Here is a 14,893-nt window from a genome sequence, read left to right as displayed (position 1 = left end):
GAAGTTCAACTTAATATATAAGTAGATCACAATCCATCTTTATTAAACTCAAAAGGAACCAAATGCGATCAATGACATGAACGAGTTTTTTAAGAACTAATTTCTTTTCAAGATTAATGGCAGCAGTCGTTTCGTTAGGCCGACTTCTTTGTCACGGACCTTCACGGAAGGGGGTGAAATGAACGAACCCATACGAGTTCATACCAAATAACCTCCTTCCATCTTACAAACAATTAGTAGCAACTTGTTATCATAAAGTATGGACCACTTTTATGAAATAAGGAAAAAAAATTGCTTTCAATTTAAAATAATGCATGTTCATTTACACCATGTGCTACAAGGTAAAGAAAAAAATAATATGGAAATATTATGATTACTTATACCAAATCAATTTACAAATACATTAAAAAAATAAATAACATAAGTTTTTAAATATTTAAAGAATGCTGTTAAAAACCATATCTACCGCAACCATATTCTCCGCTGGTAAGTACTTTTCACGTTTTGTCACTAACATCGGAAGACATGTTCTAAAAATATTTTAACGATTTTACAAACTTTTAAGAACACTTTAACTAAAAAATGGTTTAGTAAAGTAATGTATCTTAAACTACCATAAAATTTAATATCTCGCTTTCTCTCAGCATTATTGCTTCAACAGCCTATAATTTTATATTTTCTGTTGATTGGTTACTAATACCTTGTTGCGCTCATACATCCCTCTGTTTCCCTCTCGTATCGCAGTGCTGTAACTGGGGAGCGGCGTCTCCATTGATACTGATCTTCCTGTCAAACCGACGAATCCATTTTCTGGCTTTAAAGTTATGTCAGTGACTTGGTGGAGCTCTTCCATATGATGCAAAGTTCCAAGGTAAATGTTTAGAAATGCGATTTAAAACACTGTAATTACACTGCATCAATTTTTTATTGGCAGCCACATTTTCCCACCGACAGGCGACAGGAGATATACCATTCGACTCCAGCAGTCAAGTACTATCAGGTACAACAACAAGAACTACCTTTTTCCAGTGAAATTTCTTAATAATCTTGAAGGAAAGTTGCCGTTAACTTTTTTGCCACAAAGAAGATTTCCATGCAATTAGAGGGCGTTTGAGCATTTGACTTAGAAGGTGAGACCTTCTAGAAGCAAAAAAACATATCGTATGATATCATGTACAATTCAAGAACAGAAAATTATATGAATAAATATCCCCCATCTTCCACCCCCAGCAACAAAAGGTGGTCTCCCGGAGATGGGAAACTTGATTTAGTAATAAAGAGAAAAACTTTCTCCTCCCACAGGAGTTAGGAGGATGATTTAAACCTGCAGTATATTGTTGGCGACCGCAAAATTCCACAGGTAAATCTTATCGAAGCAATATCATTTGGGATCACAATGAAGCCTGATATTCACCGGGCTCGACCTTTAGGTTGCCGCATATCTCACTTGGACAGCTTCTTTTGAGTCTGATTCAGAAATCACCTTACTGCCTTATGTTGCAGATGGACATTCACCATTTTTAGATCTTGTATAATAGTAGAGAACCTATTTTTGAAGTTTTTCAATTCGCTGAACATTCAAACACTTGAAACGTTTCCGCAGAATACTGCAAAAGCTTTTAAAATGTATTAAATACTGGACTCTGTAATCTTTCACCAGTCTGCTTTTTACGCGTATCATAAAAACCATGCCATGCGACTAAATTAATGAGTTCATGCGGTGTCAATGTGATAATTGTTTCATTTTCTGTTTAATATTTTAGCAGACCATGGAAGCGAAGTAAATTGGTAAATTACTGCTGTAAAATTGTCTTTATCTTAGTTGTTTTAACTAATAATCTTTTCTCATCCAAGGTCTTAACCCTAACCCTAGGTGGGTTTGAACCTCTGGTTAGAGAGAGGCCTACGCTCAAGACTGGCAGGTCCAAACCCCCTCTCTCTCTATCTCCCTCTCTTCTGCGCGCAATTTTGTGTCTTTCTGTATCCCTGCACAAAATCGAAACGCGCCATAAAGGGGGAACAGGAGAAGGAACAGCTGGGAAGCCAAACGGAAGGAAAAAGGAAAGAAACTAAATCCGGATGAGGCGACGTTTAGACCGTCGGAAACATGTGACCCATGATTAAGAAATCGCAAAATTTCATGTGTCTCATGGCTCCATCAGGATTTGGGGACTACCCACATCGAGGAAAGGGCTATACCGGTTGTATATCCAAGCCCTAGGGCTTACCTTGTAGTTTTTGAATAAAACTATGTGTTATTTTCAGAGGTTTGATGGAGGATAAGTGGATGGGAGCCGATGGTGTGATCGGATCTAAGTGCATGTGAAGTTTTTTTTTTTTTTCTTATTCCCCCCTGGAGAAAGAGAAGGTCGGCGTTTGTGGGCGTTCGTGCTTTTTGATCGGCGAAATGGGAATTCCTGAGGCGGAAATGATGGACTGTAGCGTGGGCACCATAGTTTGGGTGAGAAGAAGAAACGGGTCGTGGTGGCCGGGAAGAATTCTGGGGCAGGACGAGCTTTCGGAGACGCATTTGATGTCTCCCCGGTCAGGGACACCGGTTAAGCTTCTCGGAAGAGAAGACGCGAGCGTGTAATCTCTCTCTCTCTCTCTCTCTCTCTCTCTCTCTCTCTCTCTCTCTCTCTTTCTCTCTCTCTCTCTCTCTCTCTCTCTCTCTCTCTCTCTCTCTCTCTCTCGGTTTTTACCAGTATCATTATATGTAGTCTGTACGCTGTACAGTGGGTTATCGTTTTACTTTCTCTATTTAATGGGTTTCAGGGTTAATGGTTTGTGTATATATTATTCAAAATATATTGTTAAGTGCTGTGTTGGTTGAATGCCGAGGAATGGGTTTAGATGTTCTTCTGTCACTTTGGTATCTTTCTCCAGCATAACTCTGATATTTCTGAACTGTTCTTGAATTGAAAATAATGAGGAATTTGACATCTTTTGTACGTTGCACTGCTTCAGTCAATCAAGCAGCAATGCATATAGTATTGGGTCATTTCCCGTGCGCAAGTAGGTAGCCTTCTCCTAACTTGAATAATGACCAATCAGGTCACCTCCTTGCCATGGGGTGCAGCTCTTTTTTCTGGAGTTAATTGGTGTATATAGTTGAGGATAACCTGAATTTTGATTGATGTGTTAACCAAGTTTGAGGAGCGAAGTGCTAGATCTTCTTAAAGATTAGTAATCTACCAAAAGAAACCAATGTCTTCCAAATGTTGAATAGTAAATATTCGCAACCGAGAATGGGTTATCAAGAATCTAGTGGGGTAGCTATAGAGCCAATGAAGTACCTTGAAAGTCATAGCAACTGAGGGAGGAAGGCTAACTTCTATTTCAACATAAGTATGCTAATAATGGTATGCTTCTAAGTCATAAGTACCTTGAAAGTCATAGTAACTGAGGGAGGAAAGCTAACTTCCATTTCAACATAAGTATGCTAATAATGGTATGCTTATAAGTCATAAGGTGAGAACAAGGGTATGGAGTAAGAATTCTGAAACAGAATATTTTGTGTAAGGATGTGCACTGAGGTGGGAGCACACAAGTTTGAAAAAGCAAGCTTTTCCTGGACAAGTTAGGATAAAAGATGAAATCATCATGGTCATGTTTTTTGATGGTTGAAGTTGGAGAAATCAAGTTTTTCTTTGCATTGAATGGGATAAGGCCTAAGGGAGGAAGTAATGCCACATCCATGTGGGAGATGGAGTCTTCATGTCCTAGTATCAGGCATTAAATATCCTGTGATGTTTGTATTTTAAGTCTTGAATATCTGGTTTTTATTTTAAGTTTGGAATATCTGGTTTGATAGTTGTCTTTTTTTAGACACTTGCAGTTTGAAAACTCATGTAAGTGGAGTGTCTGATCATCCTAATATCGTGGATATGAACTGTGGCACAGCACTGTGATAAATACCTTTGTTTACTGGGGTTCAGCCACAAAATATTTGGTCTAACTGCATAGGTATTTTTATCGCGTCTATGACACCTATGAAATACTTGTATTATGAGTCATAAGATTCAATTGCCAAGATGAATGTTTGATCCCTCACAATTGTCTCAAAACTAGATCAAAGAAATACCAAACTCATCTTTCACAAATCAAAATCATTGGGTAAGGTACACACTAAGTGTTTGTTTTTGGTGATTACTGTATGTAATAAAGTGTGCATTTGCATAAGTAACAGAAGAAGCAGTGTGTATACACACACACTTTTGCTGTGTTGTTTATTTGTGTTCGAGAACTATTACACTATGGAAGGGGTTGGAGTGTCTTTGCATCAATTCTTAAGCTTTTATTGTTATCCTTTTCAGAGATTGGTACAATCTTGAGAAGTCCAAGCGTGTCAAGGCATTTCGATGCGGTGAGTTTGATGATTGCATTCGAAAAGCTGAAGCTGCCCTGGGCATGCCACCAAGGAAAAGAGAGAAATATGCACGTCGAGAAGATGCCATTCTTCATGCTCTGGAGCTTGAAAAGCAGCAACTTGAACAGAAGCAACAATCTGCATCTATGGGCAGTAGAAAGCTTCCATTTTCAAAGAAGGATTTGGATAATACTTTTCCTTCAAATAATAATTACAGGGAAGATGAACCTAGAGGTATTTCTAGATATATCCCTATAAAGTCACAGCTACTTTCCAGGAAGGTGGATTCTTCTCTTAATGGTGAATATGTGTCTAGTCCTATAAGAAGGATTAATCACAGCCAAATACACTGGGAAGATGAAAATGCTGAAACCATGCCTCGAATGAGAGGTCTGCAGGACTTTGGACTTAAAACTGCATCATCAAAGAGAAAAGGTTCCTTTTCAACTGGTAACAAGAGAACTTATTCATCTGAAAGTCTTATGCATGCTATCTCTCTCCCTGGACGTGGCACTGGAACTGCACAACAGATAAATGGAAGGAGAAGTTCTTTTCTTGTAAAGAGAAAGCGGTCACATGGTGCCTCAATTGAAGAATCTCTTGTTAGAAGGCGTGATAGGCGCCGTACTATTGTCCAGGTATTGCAAAGTAGTGCGAAACTACCAGTGGGTGAAGCATCACAATCTGAGTTTGCGGGTTTGCCTATTTCAGTGCAAGAAGAAACAGCGCACAGGGGTCTTTTGGCCTCCTCAGGAGGGGATAAAGCCACATCATATGATAGTATTGGAGGTCATTCTCCGGATCAACTGCAGACATCTCATTCTCCACATGGGGCAGATAGCTCCTTTCTCTATCCCAGTTCATCAGTCGAGGATAGGTTGATGGATGACAGAGAATCTGATTCTTGCGTTGGGGGTTCCTTTGACAATGACATCGAGGAGGAGGCTGCGACAGTTTCAGGTTTGACATATCACTTTTGTTCCATTCATTCAAGAGTGTTGTCCTTTACTTTTTAACCTATTTGTGATTCTTTTTCTGTCCAAATTATCCATGTCTTCTGAAGTCTTTGCTAATACTTCTCACATTGGATCCAATCAGAAGTTTTGTATGCTATTATTGTACGACAGATAGTTTGTCTCCTATCTTGCTTAACCATTCTTGAATTATGACCTCAACTTTTCCAATTGTAAAAGCATATTACAGTACTTGTTTCTGTATGCGTATGTGTCTCTGTAGGGATGCCTTGTTATTTATCATTATTTGTTTTCTTTAATCACACTTGAGTGCTTAACTATGTATAGTTCAAAACCAGTCCCTTGGTTAGTAATCCAGATCCCACTTGAAAATGCCAACTTGAACCTTGGAGACCATGTTGTCCAATTTGATGTTTAGATTTCCAGTTAAGTCCTCCTGTCTCATTTGTTAAAAGAGTTAGATCCTGCCTGTCTAAATGTTTTGTCAAACAGTATCCCAATTGGTGATTTTTTTATTTAGCTTCACAGTCACGGTCTCATGAGAAATTGTTATGTATTGATTGTATGAACGGTTAATTGCACACATTGTTATGCAGGTCTGAATAGTAAATCCGATTCTTATTCCATCTGTTCCAGTTCAGCCGAAGGAAACCCATGGAAATTGTTGGCTCTCTTGTGGCCTCTGCTACTCTCAAATTAAGTTCCTTTTCATCTGTCTAGTCTTTTAAGGAAATTAAATATGTCCAACGATTCATCTTTGATTGGTCTATGCCTCTCTAGAGAAGGTACTTTTTTGTTGTTCCAACCAACTTGTTGCATCTTTAAATCTTCTTTTCTATCTGCTTAAACTTTGGTGAATTTTGGCCATATTTTTCATCTCATTCCTTTGTCTCTCAGCTTCTTTTCTTCAAGACAAACAATGTCTCTCCTTTCAACTGTGGGTATAGAATCTAGGAATTCTTCTGTTGTCATTTTACTGTATTTCCTTTATCAGTAGTATTTTTTTTTTTGGATTTTGTAGTTGGCAGTTTCTTTCTCCTATTTATTGAGTGACACTTAAATTCTTAATTGTCCTATATGCATACCTTACGGCTTACATTTTAGATACTGGTACTTGGAAACTGTGTAACAGTCACAGCTACACATGGTCAATCAGCCATCATTGTATGGTGGAGGAGCAGTTGCAGAGTCAGCCGAAAGTACGAGCCAATACAAAACGTAGGGTAGTGAAATTTGGCAGCATCTTTAACCTGGCATTTCATAGTCCTGCAACGATTTTCATCAATTTCATTCTGGGACATCTCAGTTTGTTGGGTACATGTGGTTCAATAGATAAGAGTAAACTCATCATTCTTAAGGAATGCTTTACTTTTTCCTGGTAGAATGCATTTTTAATTTTCAGTAGCAGATTTGCTCAGTAGATTTCAAGTTGTTTGACAAAAAATGGTGCGTGCATGGAGTCGTTCATGTCAACTGATCATAGTTGCATTGAAGCAAATAGGGAACAAGGAGGAGGTGCTCACATCAGTCACCTGAAGCTCCTCCCCTTCTAGAGGAAGTAGCTTGACCACCCCGGACCTTTTGTTCCAAACTCTCTCACCCTCACCTGCTGAGGACTAAGATGCAATCCAAAGTTCCAACCCCTTTCTGTGGATACTTCCTGGGGTTTTTAACTAGAATCCAATAATTATCTTATTTAAGTATTGATGTAAAATTTATTGAACCTCATGTTGGGTCTAGCTTGGACATGAGACTAAGTCAAAGTTCAGGTGTGGAATTCACGTCACTACTTGGGCTTGTGTCATATCTTGTCGTAACTGTCTTCATTGGACCCTTGTTGCAGACTTGCAGTTGTAGTTGGTTTGTTCATCAATACGTATGATTCCACAGGTTTCATGATGACTTCACAGCATATATTTAGCATTTCAAATCTCAATTAGTTGACTTTATAAAGTCCAACTCTCATACTTGGACAATGGAATCCTTTCTGAATTAGTTGAAATTAGTCGGTGAACTGAGATGTCATAGATTTAGACAGTTCCAAAAGTTGGAGTCATCTAAAGCTCATAGAAGTTTCCCAAACTAATGTTCCCTGAAACTGGTTCTCTAAATATAGATCAAACAAGCACCTCTATATTATTCTTAGGCCTTTTTCATGGTTCACAACTTCACATGATGACGTTAGGGTATACATATTACTCGGTATGTGTGTGCACTGCACACAGTTGTGGGTGTGTTATAACTTGGTTTTGGCTAGCGATGTAAACCAGCTGAGCATGAACTTGGCTCACCTAAAAGCCATTCAGATTACATTTTGGTCTTTGCTAGGGGTGCAAACCAGATGAGTTTGATCCTATCTGAGGCTAGCTTGAACTGGGCTTAGTTAAAACACATTGAGCTTGGTTCAAGCTAGCCAAGTCGGACTTGGTCAAACTTGACTCGAGCTTGCTTCAGTTTGACTGTAGTCATCATACTGTCCTCCTTAGAAAAAGAGAAATACACCAGTATGCTGCAGTGATTTTGTTATGAATATACTGCTTCTGACATGCCTAACTGAGTTAAAGAGCTCAAGTCAGGTTTGCTTGAACTCAGCTCATTAACTAAACAAGTCTCACCTGCAGGTTCTAGCTTGACTCATTTATGCTAAAAATAAGCTCGAGACAAGTTTAGGCAAGTTGAGCTTGGGTCAAGTTTGAGCAACTCAACTCACAGTGTGCCCTTAGTGTTTGCTCACCCACTTGAATAAACAATAGTATCACTATTTTATAAAATGTAAAATCAGGGTCTATTTCTGTTGACATTTTTTTGAATTCCATTTTTTGTACCTGACCATGTGTCCTACGATTTGTTCTGCAGATGCCTCTCAGATACTTGCTGCACAAGGTTCAAAAAATGGAGGAAGATATCTTAGATATGGTTCCTCCGTTTTCCAAGGGCAACCTGCAAAGATGGGCAATAAACATTTTGATGATTCAGGATATTCACATTATGCATCTCAGTCTCGCCATTTCAAGAAGAATTTGATCACTGGTACCAATGGTGTTTCAAAGTGGCGAATGAAAGGAAAGCGCAACATGAGAAATCTAAGCAAGAGGCACATGGATATACCCAATGGGTACGCCGACGAAGATGCCTATGAAGCAGAGGAGAGTTTAATGACTGTGAATTCAGGGCGGTGGTCTTCCCATGAGGCTTTGGGTGGATACTGGGAAGAACCTGATGATTGCTTTCATCCAAGGTTTTATTCATCTGAACTGGACCCAGTGTATGATAGCCAATACGGTGAAGATGGGATGTTTGAATCCATGCTGGTCAATGTTGACCTGAAGGTCCAAGCAAGCTACCAAGGCGAGCATGTTCCACTAGTTTCTTTGATGAGCAGATTGAATGGAAAGGCAATAATTGGACATCCTGTGCAAGTGGAAATCATGGAGGATGGTTCTTCTGAGCTGCTGCTTGCTGACTCCAGCTTGCATGTTGATATCGGTGAGAGAAACAAAAGTGCAGTTCCGCCTGTCTGGAGAACAGCAAGAAGAACAGCAATGCAACGAGTACCTCGATCTCACCCTGCTGCACACGAGAATGAGGAAAGTTTGGTGCAATGTTCACCTGTTGAGCCTAAACCACCGCAGAAGAAGGTAAACACTGCAAATCTTGGTCATAGGAGTGGGTCAAGGAAGAACATGAATAATGCTCATCGTGTTGCAATTGGTAAGTTATCAAGAAAGGTCTTGAAGAAAGCATGCTTGTCCAATCAGAAGACCAGGGCGCTTTCATCATTTTCTGCTGAAAAGAAAAACAGCAATAACATTCTGCAGAGACCAACACCTCTAGTAACAAGCATTCCTGTGGAAGCAGTTTTCAGTAGGTTGAGAGAGTTCTTTGCTGGTACACCTGCTGCTCATTTAGCTGAAAAGAAAGATGCTGACTAGGAAATTGACAGATAGAAGGGTATAATAGGCTTGGGAATCATATATTTTGTTGAGTTGGACCTGGTTCTATTTCTTGTAACATATGGACCATATCCCCTTGATAACGCTGACAAAGCTCTAATTTTCATGGAATCTTCCTCGCTTTGGGGGTGAAAATGGTCCATCTCGCACCTTTGGTGATTATAATCAGGAGACCATCTTAGAAGGAGATTCTTCCATGTCCAACAATATTTGATTCATCTTGTAATTTAAGGTTTGTCTTAGAAAAAGTGTACTTGAAAATGCCATTTGCACAATTTTACAGGGCATAGCTGAATGTTCACTACTTTTTACTACCAAGCCTTTCTGTATAATACAAGATGAACATTGTTCCAATGAACAAAGTTTTTACATGGATTAATGGACTAGCTGGCTCTTGTAAATTGCTGTAGCAGTTTTATCATGTTGGTCTAACCCAACCGGTTTGAAATACAAATTAAACTAAAGAATCTGTCATTTGACTATGCTGGTAAGATTCTGTGCAGAAAACGTGTAGCAACGCTTTCATTTTTGCCGTTGTCGGACCCTATATTCCTGTAGGTGTGTCATATGCCGACAGTAATCAATCTTTTGTTGTCCTTTCCACACCCTTTTGAGAGTATGATAGTCATTTTGGTAGTTCCTTACTTGGATTAAAGGTTGGCATTTTGCTCCCATGAAATCTTCTAATGTGATTAGGACTTAATTCCGCGACCTAAAGCCTTGATAGCATTTTGTATATTTTGGCTGGTTACTCGTGAACATATGCAACCTGTCCTCGTGCACGTTTACACTATACCTTCCTCCCTATATCCTAACTTGCTTAATGCAAAAATACCAACAAAAATATGCTTCGAAGTCTAAATATCAGATTCATGAGTTCACAATGGCGAGATGAAAAATATGGCTATTTTTGTTGTGCGAGTTGAGGAAGCACTTGTCCACTGCATCATTCCGTAACTAGTTTACTAACTAATTCCATGTGGCTAGACCCTGGGAAACTGTTGTGCGACATACCACACCAGAACGAAGTTCATATCAAATATTCTTATATTCCAAATCCATGGAAGACTTAAATTCACACAACTAGATCATGCTACCAAATATTTCTACGACGCTGTAGCCGATCATGGGAGAGGGGTTTTCCTCCTTTTCTCCCATTAAGTCGAATACAACTGATATCGCTCCTCCCAACTCTTTTTCAGACCCTTCTGTCTTCTTTATTCATGAGTTAGAAACTTCCTATACGCAAGGGACCTCCAGTTTTCTTCAAAAGAGATGATTCTGAACGCTGGCTGGAACCCAGATGATACCTCTCGTTTCAAAACTTGTTTTCACATTCCGTTTCCACAAGCGAAACGTCATGTGCTATCTTGAATATATATATATATATACCTTTAAAAGTAAGAAAATACTGATCAGCTGTAGCATGTTCCCGTATCTTCTGTAATTTTGTTAAAATCTTGCCAAGGGGCTTGGGAGTTCAAGAGTTGGAGAGATTTCCAAGCAATTAATACTGAACAAACAGGGAGAAAAGAAGAAAGGGAAAGGAATGCAAGGGGACATCAGGCACTAACGCTCGCTCTTGAACTGTCTTCTTCATAGAAACTCCTTTTTGAAAGTTGTTGTGACGCACAAACACGCAAAGGAAACCGAAAAATCCGGGCCGTCCTTAGCCAAACGGGACTCCTAAATTTTCTTCTTTCTGGTATTGGAGAGGAAGAAGCAATTGAACAGCTGTTGAGCGATCCAAAAGAGACTGCTGTATATTGCGTCCTTTTCTGTTGTATTTATTAGGCAAAAAATCTCTGTTTAAGGTTCTACCATTCGAGGTAATCTTCAGAAACGAGCTCTTATTTTTAATTGGCAGGGGTCTTACGTTTACTGACGATTGCAAAATATATAAAAGATAGACTGCCACCTTATTTTGCTTGACTGCGTAATTGACCTGAACTAGAGGAGAACGGCGCCATGAACGCATCTTGCAGCTGTTATTTTTAGGAAATGGCCGAAACCTGAGCTTGAAAGTGGAAATTTCCTTACCTATTAGTGCCTTGACCTGAAATTCCAAGTTTCTATGTGCTTCTTTTTGTTGTGGAACCATAGCTAGATGGGTGTAATTTTTTGATGGGAAAGTGGGGAACCAAAGCCAATGAGGTTTAACTGCATTTGTCTATGTAACAAATTTAAGATGGAAGATTCCCTTGTTTGTTTTATCTTTGCAGTAATTTTATTTGAAAAAGAAAGGTTCAGACTTGTTCCCAGGGAAAAAAAAATGTCACGGATCAGTAACATAATTTAGGACAAGACAAAAAGAAGGTAAAAGTGTGAAATATTCAAGAACAAAAAAACAAGAAAGCGCGCTCACGCAGACACACGTATAGATAGTGTGAGCATGTGTTGATCGGCACCACCTTACAAATCTTCAATATTAAGAACTTTTACGCAAAAGAGTTTTACACCATATGAACTACTAGAGAGAGATCCCTTCATCCTCGTTTCAGAATCTCACAGCTTTAATCCTTATTAAATCTCATACTTAGTGCATTATTTTGAGCAATTCAGACTGTAACGGTCGTCATGCTGAAGTTCTTATAGATATAAACTTCAAATGATATTTTCTCAATCAAAAGAACGCTTTTATATCTGTAAAAAATCCCACAGCTCCCTATGAGAAATTATACAACAAGAATAAAACCTAACCTTCTTTTTGGAATAAGCGAATTCGAATGTGTAATCAATACTGTAACAACCCAACCCACTTCTAGGTTCGGCCCTTGTTCCACATATCCCTACCCACCCCCTAACAGTTTTGGCTCAAACTCTAAAAAGGCTAGGAGCAAGGACAACCATTTATTTAACAACTCCTTTTATAAGCCCTCAAAGATCGTTCACAATTTTCTATACATGACTAAATTTTGGAGGTGTTACAAATATTTTATCAAGTTGGTGACATTCACAAGTTGCTCCTAAAGCGTGGCACGTTCTCAATTTGATGACATTCACAAAGTCCTGGTGAGGAACCACAGACTATGGCTCTTAGGGTTTAAGGCTACATTGGCTTGCAGATGATGTTAGCACCCATGCGAATCGAATCAAGAACTGAGTTTTTACCGGTCACTAGTCTAACCAACTACACCAAACACCTTAAGCAACATTCAGAAATTGTTTTTACCAAATAAAACTGATTAAGAGTGAGTGGAAGCCTTCTGAAAAAGGGGCGAAACACTCCCTCCTTTCCCCCACCCACAGAGTCCAAGGCTGCTTCGAGACCTAACCTCATTTAATTGAGAAAGTTCAAAGGCCTTTTAAGGAAGGGATGCTTGTCCACTTTCTAGAGTTGGTCTATTCCCTACGAAGAGGCTGCTAAGGCACGAAGGTGCTGGCCCAATTTTACCATACAATGAGCTCACACCGAGCTTGTCTTAGTCAGTGTGGCATCAAAGAAAAGGTCATAGAATGAGTCAATCAAGTTTGGCTTTAGCTCCGTGTGGTGGAGCCTAGCACTTTGCACATCATCAAGTAAAGGCTACCTTTCAACACTTTTGGAAAGCAAACAACTGATGTCCCGTCTTGTTACTATCTCAAATTTGGTAATGTTTTCCATTTGTCTCTAAACAACAGCATGTTAACTCTGATAAGGTTAAAAGGTGGGTGGATTTGTTACTTGTTCATGTCTCGCAAGGCGTTCGTTTGTGCAATCGTGAGGGGCACTCTCTCAACTGCCCGTTTTAATCGAAGTTGACCAAAGACAAAAACCAAGTTAGCATGGGATGAACAATAATATAATGGCGGAGGAAATTAAGTTGGGATAGTTGGTCAAGGGTCAAGAAGCAGCTAACAGACATGGTCAGTCAGGGTTTGTATTAAAGAATAATATTTCTTTATTGTTCATCAACTTCATGTGACCGTCCCATATCAAAACAGACTCGGCTGGCGGTTTTCACCCCTTTCACTGGTTCAAAAATGGCCTCCTTTTGTTAGCGCTATGCGTGCATGGCCAGCAAAGTATATATATATATATATATATATATATATATATATATATATATATATATATATATATATATATATATATATATATATATATATATATATATATAAGAGATGATGATGAAATGGAAAATTGCATTAAAATAAAAGATGAATCAAAACAAAATTGGTTGAGAAGTTAACATTTTTATAGGCAAGATGAAAACAAAATGCAGGAAACATACAAGAATAAAAGAGTAAGAGAGATGGGTAGATAAGAACGTCTTGACATTTCTTCGCATATGGACCTTGGTTTTATGGTAGTTAATTTATGCATGAGACACATAAAATGGGATTTTGAATCGAATCATTCAGAGTAAAAGGAATCGTCTGAATTGCATCAGAATCAGCATTGTTTCTGAATAAGATTGTTAAAAGCTAGAATTTGGAAGAAGAAAAAATCAGAAAAAAAATCAGCATATTCAAGTGCACATCGGCTAATTATTTTACTTTTTAATTCCTTTTTCTTCCCTAAATAATGGAATTTGACTGAAACTGGCCGACTCTGCCTGATTTTTACGGCACTGAACCCATCTCTGCAACTTGGCATCTTAACCTAACCAGAAATGTACTCTTTTTTCCTTTTCGGCGTCCAGTAGAAAGAGGAAAATCTAATCGTGCAACATGTGGCACTTGAACAAACGCTGCTTCAAAGAATTTTATAATTTATTGATCAGGTTGATAATTGGTTTACTCCTAATATACGATATTATCTCAGCTTAAGCTTTGTAAAGCTATCATGATAAAAACTTTGCATTAAGTTCAAACTCTAGTCATTTCATATGTCTATCTAAACCCCAAACCTTAAACCAGAAGCAAACCAAAACCTTGGAGCTAAAAGGTATAGCCTCCTGGGGTTTACGTCAAAAGCAGTTTTCCCTTGAAAAAAGTTTGAATTTTAAATCATGTTGTCCTCGTAAGTTAGTAGAATATTAGGCATTAACTAGGCTGAGCCTTGAAGGAGAATTTTCTACGAATTTGATGCCTTCCACCGTTTTACGCTTCACAGTTTAAAGCATAGATTTGAAAAATCACATTGCAATTAAGGGTAGAGATCTGCCATTTTGTGACATCTCCCCAAGAGAATGGGTGCCTGGAAAGCATAGACTTGAAAAATAAGATCGGAGTCGATCCATTTTTAGGTATCTCAACAAACCCATTCATTTTTATCATGATCATTTATTTCCTTTACTTTTCCTCCATCTCGAATTTGATCTTTTCAGATTTCTAAACTTTTTCTATCACTGTACTGCAATTCAAACACAAACAAGAAATTAGTTTTCGTTTGTGGCATTTGAACGCCACTTCTTGATTTCAAACTCCAATGGCTGTCAAAAGGTGGTAAATCTCTCTCTCTCTCTCCTCTGTCACAGAGAACATCACGCGCCTGTATCAGAATACGGAGATATAGATGGACCCCAACTTGTGGAATCTCAGTAACAACTGCTCAAGCGAAAGCTTGGAAAGGCATCGCTTTTGGGACCCACTAATCGCTTCACTACTTCCTCAAACCTACAAAAAGGAAGCCTCCTTTTCCATTTTTCTTCTGTACTCTTCAGTTCCTCACC

At 38.7% G+C, this 14,893-nt stretch overlaps 1 protein-coding gene across 1 annotated transcript; it reads left to right on the top strand.

Moving 5' to 3' along the window:
• Positions 1-1,897: 1,897 nt before the first annotated feature.
• Positions 1,898-9,682, top strand: LOC116252795 (uncharacterized protein At1g51745-like). The gene is made up of 3 exons (XM_031627331.2): positions 1,898-2,589; positions 4,317-5,329; positions 8,200-9,682. Exons 1-3 carry the CDS (start codon positions 2,408-2,410, stop codon positions 9,273-9,275), a joined length of 2,271 nt encoding a protein of 756 aa, XP_031483191.1. The 5' UTR covers positions 1,898-2,407; the 3' UTR covers positions 9,276-9,682.
• The last annotated feature ends 5,211 nt before the right edge of the window (positions 9,683-14,893 follow it).

This window comes from Nymphaea colorata, chromosome 4 (assembly GCF_008831285.2).
Source record: "Nymphaea colorata isolate Beijing-Zhang1983 chromosome 4, ASM883128v2, whole genome shotgun sequence".
Taxonomy (NCBI): domain Eukaryota; kingdom Viridiplantae; phylum Streptophyta; class Magnoliopsida; order Nymphaeales; family Nymphaeaceae; genus Nymphaea; species Nymphaea colorata.
This window is presented reverse-complemented; position numbering and strand designations above follow the sequence as displayed.